General features: G+C 39.7%; 1 protein-coding gene across 1 annotated transcript; it reads right to left on the reverse strand.

Moving 5' to 3' along the window:
* Positions 1 to 1,293: 1,293 nt before the first annotated feature.
* Positions 1,294 to 5,896, reverse strand: LOC136239934 (uncharacterized). The gene is made up of 4 exons (XM_066030676.1): positions 5,890 to 5,896; positions 5,610 to 5,830; positions 2,898 to 3,049; positions 1,294 to 2,449 (listed from the first exon to the last, which is right to left on the reverse strand). Exons 1-4 carry the CDS (start codon positions 5,894 to 5,896, stop codon positions 1,294 to 1,296), a joined length of 1,536 nt encoding a protein of 511 aa, XP_065886748.1.
* Between the last annotated feature and the right edge of the window lie 5,305 nt (positions 5,897 to 11,201).

Genomic DNA, 11,201 nt, shown 5'->3' on the forward strand with positions numbered 1-11,201 from the left:
ACTTTCAACATTATTATTCTAACATGCACCTATTCAGTGTTGTGCAATTGTGAGAGGGGTGCATCATGTAATTGGTTGCCTGTACCTACCCAAACTTTTCCATAAGCAAATGCTTCAGAGAGCCATACCTATAATCTAAAGGCAGTATATAAAATATCTACAGGCAGAAAATATTATGAATTTTATGTGGAAATGTCTCCAAATTGCAGTATTTTAGTATCTATTTTTCAAAATTTTCCTGGGGGAGCATGTCCCCAGACCCCCCTAGTTCCTACCCAAGAGATTAGTACCTTGAGTTAGCCCCCTTTTATAAATCCTGGATCCGCCCCTGGAGAACAGTGGCTATAATCTATACTGAATGCTCTATTAGAGTATATTACGATGACTGCTCTATTAGAGTATCTCGATCTTTTTCATACTAATTCAAGTAGCTGAAAAGTGGAGTAAGTGGTCCAACCAATGCCAGACCGTGGATTCCGGCCCTGCTTAGTACTACAGCCTATTAATTATGACAATGTTTAGTACAGTAATGCTGTCCAGTACGTTTGAGTAGAAAATTAGGGGTGCCGAAACTCAGGCCTGCTCAGCCTGAATTGTTGAGCATTTTTTTTTACCGAGGCGGCTAGGCTGCCTCAATGGTAGACTAGCTACGCCACTGGCATAATGCATAATGCTATCTATGACATAATGCATATGTCATCATCAAAATTAATGCTTGCATGGCTTGCCTCTGGAAGAATACATCTCATTCTTGAAAATTCATTGCCATCATCAAGACACACGGTAGTGTGTCGTGCGGCCAAGAAAGCCGGCGACCACACCGTGAGTATATTTACAGGAAGAAAAAAAAACAGCTTTTTCACGCATGCCGGCATAGCTCCATGGCCCCTTCTCCAAAGCAAACTATTTTTGCATTATAGCTGTCCCCCAGGTAGGGTACGCCACACAGCAAATTTGATTAAATTAGCAACAGCCATTTGCGAGATATGGGCGTCCAAAATTTCGTTTTAATTTCTTCGTTTTCTTCTTATGCCGTACGGGGGGGGGCTTCGATTTATTCTCGCACACTTTGCAAAAATTGCTATAAAATGCAAACGTGTATAAACTCGATTGCCTCGATCTTTGGCACAAATGAAGAACATGTAACGATGGATTCACGTACCAAGTTTGTTAATTTTTTTTTTTTTTTTTTCCCGGGGTAACCAGCACCCCTAGCTTGCCACCACCCCTAGCACTAGATGTTGAAGTGCTAGACAAAAATTGGACTGAGATTAAAGGGAGCAAATTAAATAATTAGGGGGAAGGCACCCGACCCTCTGATAGTGCCCTATGGCTGATGGGACAACCACTGTGGGAGCGCGCCCCCCTAAGGCACGCAATCGCTGAGCGGAGCAACGAGAAGCTGATGCGACAACGTAGCCAAGACATCGCGCTGCTGTAGGGAACTTCTCTCTTCAGGGACAGTAAGTAGGCTAGACGTTTGTAAAAGATGCTGGTACATCCACTGATTCCACCAAACGTTGAAAAGACTAATGGGGTAAATGAACCCATCTCAACCTCCCTAATCCTCTGCTCATATTTCCTACGTTTCTCCTTTTCAAATCTCCGATACAATGAAGCCACTGGTGTAGCACGGTATGACGAAGCAGTTGGATTAAACACCTTAACATCAAAGAAAGCCCGTTGGTGGTGACCACCCCAGAACCCAACAGCTGAAACATCCAATCGTGCTCCATCCTCACGATTTGCAGTAGCGTATGTGAGTGTTTCACCAGAGAGAGACTGTAAAGGGGGCTCAACACACACATAAGTACAGACTTCTGACAGGATGGCAGCAGTAAAATCCCTAAGTTCGTTGTGCCGAAGGGTGGGGTAGCCACCTGTAGGGCAGTTCATGGAGTGGTCCACAGAGAATCCTTGACCACAAACACACTGGGTTGGCAATCCAGATGGGAGCCACCCATAGCGTAAGCAGAGAGCATCACGGAAGGCACCCTTATGCAGAGCAAAACCATGCTCCTCTACAGGCAAAGCGGAAAGCCAAGAGGAGGCCCCTTTCTCGCTAGACAGTGCCACAATCCTCTGCAGACCAACTGGTAATGATTGACACAAAGTGGCAGTAACCTCATCATGCGCTCGATGCTTCATTCGCACAACTTCACACTTAGCCGAGCGTTGGGCCTCCAAGGTGTCAATGCTAAATGTTAGCTCCTGCTGAACAATCAAAGCAACAAGCGCAGAGGTAATCTTCACAGAAGAATCAAACTCAGCATCAGAATGAGATTTGGGATCACAGATACCAAGACCACCCAGTCTAACAGGTAAGGAAAAAAGAGCCCTCTCCACATCACTAATAGATCTCCCAGTCAGTGCGGGCAAAAGTTGAAGAGAGATGATGTCTTCCAGTGGTTCGAGAAGGGAGGAGATTGCTGGGATGGCAGTGGCGGATCTAGGAATTTATAAAGGGGGTTTCCAGTTTAGAAGGTGGAGATATATATTGACATGAGATACGCAAACGTTTGCACTACATCGTCTGGTTTGGTAAGGTGAGACCAAAAAAAAAAAAAAAAAAAAAAAAAAAAGGTCACAGCCTAGTAATAGTACATAAAATATATTAAAAACTTCCTACACACTACTTTAGTAGCTACTGTGACTGCTCTAATTACAGTATCTCGATCGAGACGCACGCCGCGATAATTAAAACATTTAATTGTTACGCAATCATTTTTCAAAGGGGGTTTCCGTGGAAACCAATGAAACCCCCCTGGATCCGCCACTGGATGGTACGCACAAAATAGGTCCACTTGCTACACAAGCCATGCGTAAATGCAGCATACGCAGCATGAGGGTGAGTTTTTGCAATATTAACCAGCCGGCGAACACAACGGGACCATCACTCGACTTTCTCAGTAATGTATGCCTCAGTGAAGGCGCGGGAACCAAGAGCAGCTCCAAGATGACGTTTGCCCTCTACAGTGATGCTCACTCCCGTGCCAGCAAACTGTTGTTTGGCTTCATCTAAACGTTCTGGTTTAACAATCAACCATGTCTGTTGTAAATCTGAGTAATATTCAAGGAGTTATGGACGTTTATTCACGTAAAAAAAGATCAAACTTCTGTCACGGCTACAGGGTAAACCAATTGCAAGTATAGAAATAACTTGAAAATTGGTGTGTAGATATGCTGATCATCGTAGCAGTGCCTTTTGATAGTTTGAATAGCAATAGAGTTACAGCGACAAAGTTATAAAGCAAAAACTAAGCAAGTGTAAAATCGCGGGATCGAGATACTCTAATAGAGCAGTCACCACGGGGTGAAAAAGGTGTGCAAAAAATGTCGAAAAAAGCTTACCAGGGTTCGAACCAGGGACCTCCATACCTAACACCTGCATCCTTAACCACTGAACCACTTCTACCTTGACTGATCACCTCACTTAATTTCTGCTTTATAAATGAAATTTCTAGTTGAAATCTGCTTATAATCAAACGTTTGTAATTCCATAGATCTACCAATAGAAGTACTAGATTGTTCTAGAACATTCTGTGTATGTTCTATTAGAAGCCCTCAAAAAATGTGCACTCTATTAGAGTATTACAATAATATTATCAAAAATTGCAATGAAATAGCTACATTTATAAGTCTGTCTTCAATAATCATCATTGTATCTACATGTGAGTAAAAACAAACCTCAAAGTCAGCCATAGGCTGGTTTTGGGGCCTTAAAAAGTACAAAAAGGAGTGAAATACACACAAAAACAGCCAAGCTGTGAAAAAATGGTGCGGCCTTAAAAAGCCTGGGTGAAAAAAAGTTGTGAAATCAAAGGTGGCGGCCAAGAAATGGCTGCAATGATGTTAATGCTAAAAAATTTTAATAATGGCTGTGTGCATTGTTAAAATTTATTAGCATTAACATCATTGCAGCCATTTCTTGGCTGCCACCTTTGATTTCACAACTTTTTTCACCCAGGCGTTTTAAGGCCGCACCATTTTTTCACTGCTTGGCTGTTTTTGTGTGGATACAATTATCTTGGAACATTTTAATCACTGAATGCTCTATTAGAGTATTTCACTATAAAGTGACTACTATACTACTATTATTTATTATTTATTTATTTATTTGGGGGAAAAGGGCAGACAGCAAAGCTGATTAAGCCCAAACAATTACAAATTATAAGTGCTGTTCAATCAAGTTTGAAATGTAGCTAGAGTGTTCAGTTCAATTAGCGGTGGCAGTGAATTTCATTCCCGGATGGTTCTTGGAAAATAACTTGTCATGTAGGTGGTGGTGTTTGTTGGTGGTACAATTAAGTGAAACGGATGGTGATGTCTAGTGTGTCTGGTGGTGAAATGAATGTATTCTGGTAAAGATAAGCCAATTTCTCCATGCATTATTTGATAGAACAAATTAAGCCTCTGTTGCTTCCTTCTCTTCGCTAGGGGTAACCAGTTGAGCTGTTCCAGCATGGCACTAACACTACTGTGATAACTATAGTCAGATAGAACCCATCTAGCTGCACTCCTCTGAACCTTTTCTAAAATTGATATCTGAATCTGATAGTGCGACTACAGTTTGCAATTTCCACTGACTGCTCTATTAGGGAGTATCGATCTCTTTTCATGGAATTAAGCTCCATAGTTTGAAATATCCACCTAATATGCATATTTAACACAAGCCTAAAAGCTTTCTATTATTCAACACGAGCATACATTTTAACAGTACCAAATTGTTATGTAAATTCATTGTGTTATTTGAGTAAAACTAGTATGTAACCTTGTTGTTTGGTGATTGTTATGTTTTCGTGAAGCACTATCTCATGTAGGTCAATATGCACTTATTAATATAACTTGAGTCAGTGGCCTATACTTGCCAACATACATTGGTTTGGGTATTATGCACAGGGGCGGATCCAGGGTTTGGAAAGGGTGTTGCACCAGGGTATGTAGTAAGTATATGGAGGAGGGCACATCCCTCCAAAAGCTAAAGTTATTTCATATGTTTCAGACTGAAAATGTTGATGTAGAGTGGCTTTAAAATTGTCTAAATCATACTGCTTTCTACTGCAATTGGACTAATAGTTGAGTAGTTCAGCTAGCTATATTATATGAGCCTAAAGAAAGTCCACATGCATTTTATGCATTTGCAAAATATTCTTAGCAAGCAAATTAAGTGTGCCCATTCATGGGATAGTGCTGCAGATTGGAGGGTTCTCAATAGTGTTGTGTGGTGATTGTTCAGAATATATTTGTGAAGAGTTGATTGGACCTCCCCGAAATTGCACTCCTCCTGGAACTGTTTTTCACCCAGATGTGTTGAATCCCCCCTTCTTACCTCATCTGAAGCAGTCAGCTAAGCTGTCATACGTTCTGGCTGTTGAGCGGTCGGTTGACCCACTGATTGTAGAGCTGCGATATTCTGTTCTAGCCAACAGTCCAGATGTCTTTCCAACTGTCCTTAACTCTCTATCTGCTGCTAAGGCTTCAGTTGCCAACGTTCACTCTGCTACATTCAAGAACCATGCACATCATGATTTACGTCGTACTCATGTTGATTATTGGGAATCAAAGTTCGAGACATTAACTGTTCAGAATAAATTTAAAGACATTGTCACTCTGGAGTAAGCTTGTCCTTTATGGAAGAGATTGATGTATGGCCTCTCTGAGAAACAGCTGTCCTTGCTACGTGCTGGTTGTGATACTCTACCAACTCCTATGAACCTGGCTAGGTGAACATTATTAGCCCTAAATGTGCCCTTTGTCAAGCTCCCCAGCCCACAACAAACCATATCTTGACTGGATGTCCTGTTGCTCTTGATCAAGGCAGGTGGTATACCTGGAGACATTATTCAGTCCTACAGCAGGTTCTCATTCATGGACTCCAACAGCACTTACCTGACATTTTAAAACTCTATGCTGACCTTCCAGGATATCTTGCTAGTGTCTGCCCTCCTAGCACCATTCCAAATTTCCAACCAATCTTTCCTCTACCCTTAGCAGACCTGACTTGGTTTTAGTTTCCAATAATTCCATCTGTTTACTCGAACTAACTATTCCCACCAGTACCCAGCAACATCTTTGGCTGCTAGAGCTAGGAAGGAAGACCGGTATAGCTGTTTACAATATGACCTTCAGCTTTCTGGCTTATCTGTTAATCTCATTTCCATCGAGATTGGTTGTTTAGGCCATTTTATGCCAGACACAATTGCCCAAGTAGCCAATGCTTGTGAAGTGGCAAAGAAGACTATAAGATCCCTGATTGAGCAGGCTGCTCGCATTGCTGTCTCCTGCTCATACAGGATTTTTTTTAATTCTAGAGCCTCCCCAGACTGGGATCTATCAGTTTGCCTAAACTGAATTTTTCTGCATGCTATAATTATTATATTTGTATTGTAATTTAATAGTGTAAGTCTTGCCTGGGCCCCTGTACTGTCCGCCCAGTGCATAGTACCCCTGAGTCTAGACCCTGTACTTATGTTGTACTCTATTAGAGTATCTCGATCTTGTATATATAATGTATTTTTCCTTCTTTTTTTTTGGGGGGGGGGGGACTGTGCCCCCTTCCCCCCTGGATCAGTCACTGTATCAGAGCAGCATATAAATTATCACATAGAATGTGTCCATGCAGTACTGTACGGAGTACATCCTCCAAGAGTAAAAATTGCAAGTGCCAGGTCACTGACCACAAAATAATATCACTTGCTGTCTTCCATGCAAATTTGTATGCACATTATAGTTTTATTTGTGTGTCTCACACTAGGAACATGGATGATGCTTGACATGATATAGCAATGCACTATGATTCATTGGTTTGGAACAATGTAGAGGTTACTGCAATTACAGTCATAGTGCAAAGTGACAATCTACAGGGAGTACTTATAGTCAAAAACTCTTAAAGGTTAAAATTTTCTTAGGGTTATATTTCTAAGCAATACATACTGGAATTGGGCATGGAATATTTGGGGCACAACTGAGCATAATTGGAGTATTATATTGGAGCATTGCTCAAAAGAATTGTTTCAAAAGCATAATAGGCTCAGGCCTGCTGTTATATATAGTAGTATAATAATACCAATGATATCATTGATACAAATGCTACTGACATTACTTGCGATATGAGTGATATCCATGAATCCAGTTCTACCCTGGGGTACGAGTGATACCCGTGATGGAAGTGATATCAGTGGTACCCATTCTACAGACAATACCCATGATACAAGCGATACCCATGATACCACTACTATCAATGTTATCACTAATACCACCAGTATCGTCATGCACTGCATGGTATCATCGGTGTCATGGGTATACTGTATGGTATCACAGATAGTGCTGGTATCATGGGTATAACTGGTATCATTGCTATCACTGGTGCCATGGATATCATTCGTGTCATGTGTATATCAATGGTATCACCCGTGTCACCGATAGTATCACTGGTATTACCAATATCATGGGTATCACTGGTGTGACGGGATCATTCATATCTCTTACTACTTTATCTCTTTCGCTGACATTATATTGGTAGCACTGGCTTCAAGAATATTATCATTTGCATCACTTGTATGATCATTACTCATATCACTTGTATCACTGGTAGTATTGCATCATCAGTAGCACAGGTGTCATTTGTATCATGCTATTGTTATCACTTGTACCACAGGTATCATCGATAGCTTTAGTATGAGTGTTACCATCAATGCACGTCACTTGTATCATGGATATTGAAATTTGCACCATATAATTTTAAACCAGCCATAAAAAAATTGTAAATTATACTATTTGATAATGTTGTAAATCAGTAGCTACCTTTGCTTGAAATAGGACTGATGTTATTGACATGTTTTCAAAATATCAGAATGTATACGTAGTTTACATTGTACTATAGGTGATTTAACATAGAAACAGTTGAAGGTTAAGGTTTTATACCTGCTGAAAATGGTCCAGAATTGTTGTTAATTTTGTCACCTTTACTATTACAGTTGCTAAGGAGATATCGAAATGTATATAGTTTACATTGAACTAGCTAGGTTAAAAACTGTTCCACGGTGAGGATGTCCACTTGTCTATAGAGTTGGTATAAATCAGTGGCGGAGGAAGTAGTTGATATGAGGGGGACTGATCACAGTATAGTATCTCTGGTGGCAGGGGGTCAGCCATTTTAGGTTTTACATGTCGCAAAGTTCACCAGAATGTACAATTTGAAGCATCACCAACTTTTTAGTCAAACACAGGCTATTTGCAGTTTATAAAACTTTTTGGCAATGTTGATTACTGGGTTAATAAACATACAGCATTTATAAGCAGTTAAAAATAGCCTTTAGACACCTGGAAACACTTACAGTAGTAATACATCAACTCTTACAAGTAAGAGGTCAGTGGTTCGATTTCCGCTGTAGGCAAAAAAAGTTTTGTTTTTAGACTACTTTTAATGTTGAACTGACTTTTTGTTCAGTAACCACGTACTGCCAAAAAATAAAGCCTGTAGAGTTAGCTGTTATCGAGTTAAACTTGTATGGAGGCATCAGGCAAGCAGGCCACCAGGCAGTTAGTCAGTCAGTGGAAAATTCAATTAAATAATTTTTTTTAAGACTTTTGTAGCTACCTATTGGGAGCATTTATATGGTGTGCCATTTGTTTCAAAATTATGCACTGGCAATGGTGATAATATCGACCCGGTTTGATTGCAAACCCAGTCGGTCCTAAAATAAATCGACTCGGTTTTGATTGCAAACCGAGTCGGTCCTAAAATAAATCCACTCGGTTTTGATTGCAAACCGAGTAGATCCTAAAATAAACCTATGGTGTGCCTCTTAGTGGGTCGATTGCAAAAAACGACTCGGTTTCAGTACGTTGCCATTTAGGGTCATACTGAAGACACTTTTGGATACTGCCAAGGCACCAGGATGGTATTGTGAAGCTGGTTTTTGGATTAGCCAGAAAAACTCAAACCTCCATGCATGATCCCTAATATAACTACCGTACTGTATGATTAAACATCTGAGTGGTACCTTAGATCATACATCTAATTCATTAACTGCTGATCATGCTAATCCCACATGTTCAAAAGTTTCTAGAGTCACTTTTAATTGTGTATGCTAGCTGTATCAAAATTATCTCTTAATAAAGCAGTGTCAGGATTATACATTAGCATACACTTGAAAAGCCAAAGAACAGATTAAAATTTGATGGAGTCATAGAAAATATTTAAAAATTGTTGTTAGCTAATTTCTACATTATTTATGACATCTACATCCTGCTTGACTTAGCTATGCATGCTGATCAGAATTGCATGTCTTGCATCCGTCAAGGTATACCGTAGAGTCTGGTTGTTAAGCGCATGTACTTATTAAGCGCATATTGTTTGTTAAGCGCACACTCGGTTCTGGTACTTAACCATGGTTGATAAGCGCATGTATGGATGAACACGAAAATCCAGCGCTAGTTGCAGCTGTACAAGAGAAGAAACGCTAAGGGTTCGCTAACAGTGTAAGGCACGAAATTTAGTTCGATATATGGAGGTGTGGCCATCGATATGGCCTAGGCCATACCTATTGGATTTTATGTTGCACGGGCCCGACCGACTGTCTTTTTTCATGACCTGAAATGATAATCATGTGATATAGGATCACGTGTGCCAAGATGGTCAATCTCGTATGTGCTAGTGAAAATCAGCTATTGGGATAACCAGGCTCCTCTAGGGATTAAACTCTTCAAAAGGTTGAGCTTTAATGGTGAAGATACTCCAAACGAAATAGTTCTTATATTCAAGAGGTTTGATTCATTGTACAGCAATACATTATGGTGCTGCAGAACACCCTATATGTTTCATTAACGTTTTTTGTAGTTGTTGCTCTTTTTGTATGGTTCATAATACTTTAATTTTCTATTATGTACTAATTATTATTATCATTGTCAAATCGACCTACCTACCCAAATTTTCTGAGGTTTTGCCCGCGCAACATAAGATCCAGTAGGTATGGCCCTAATAGCATACCTTCCACTAAAGTAACGGTGTCATCTAAACTATAAATTCATGCTATTCACGAAGGATTTGAACACAAACTGAGCCAAACTGCGAAGCAGCTGCAAACCATACCACCACAAAAGGAACAAATCCATCATAAAATGTTTATTAGGCGCATGCGCTTAACAAGTATATGTTAATTTAAAATTTTTTCGTCAAACATTTATTAAGCGTATGCGCTTAACAACCAGACTACGGTATGCATGTTTTCATTAGTGAAGGCTATAGATACTAAGCTAGGTGTCCAATTATTCCATTTAATAAACTATTTTAAAAGTACACATGAACAATTATTTTAGAATTAGGAATTGAAAAAATCCACAAAACGAGAATATAAATCGACAAGAATTGTGGTTACATTGAGTGTCATAGCAAGCAGAATGAATCAAAACAATAGAAATTTGTTATAGGTTGAGAATGTCTGAGCCATCTTGTCATGTGGTTGAAATGTGTTGTGTAGAAAAGCAATCCCCACGTTGTGAAAACGAACTATGCAATACTGACTCGCTCAATTATTTTTCCTTCTAAACAATGCCTAGACTAACTAAATCAACATGTTAAACTCAAACCCACAATGCAAACCTTTAAGCAGCTCTATATAAATAATCAAAGGGAATTGATGCTTTGCATGTAACTGCATCAGCATCAAAGGCAGTTGTGGTCAGGGCTATATTATCATGATATCGCCCTGTGGTCAGGGCAATACATGAAATATAGCCTTGTGGTTTTCTTTGATCTGAGGTGTCAAAGTGGTATATAGATTAACAATGTACTATAGAACTAAGTGAGCAGGGGCGTATGTAAGTAGAGAGAGATACCAATGGTGGTAGTGAATTATAATTGCAGGGGTGTGAAGGTGCAGCCTCCAGCCATTGACAAATTTATTTAATAGCATGCATCACAGTAAATAAATTTTAATTCATTTTTGATTCATGGATGATCACAGGTGCTGCAAAGTGACTGTGAAATATACAACCATGGAAATTTCCGGGTATACAGTATGATATCAATACTACTGGATATCATCTAGTGTTGTGATTAGGGGTAACTTACAGTGCATTTTTGCTATACAGAGTATTTTGTGTACATATCATATAGCTAAGGGCCACAAAGTGCACTTTGTCAGGATTTTTGCATATTAAATTTATAGATGTCATTTAGCTCAGACTTTCTGACATGT

The sequence above is a fragment of the Dysidea avara genome, chromosome 12 (assembly GCF_963678975.1).
Source record: "Dysidea avara chromosome 12, odDysAvar1.4, whole genome shotgun sequence".
NCBI classification, from domain to species: Eukaryota; Metazoa; Porifera; class Demospongiae; order Dictyoceratida; family Dysideidae; genus Dysidea; species Dysidea avara.

Bases quoted from the DNA above. Each gene is read 5' to 3' on its own strand.
- LOC136239934 (XM_066030676.1), bottom strand. The intron at 3,050-5,609 runs GTGACAATGTCT...GATTTACAACAG, and splicing joins AAGGACAAGCTTACTCCAGA to ACATGGTTGATTGTTAAACC. The intron at 2,450-2,897 runs GTGATGGTCCCG...ATAAATTCCTAG, and splicing joins TACATTACTGAGAAAGTCGA to ATCCGCCACTGCCATCCCAG.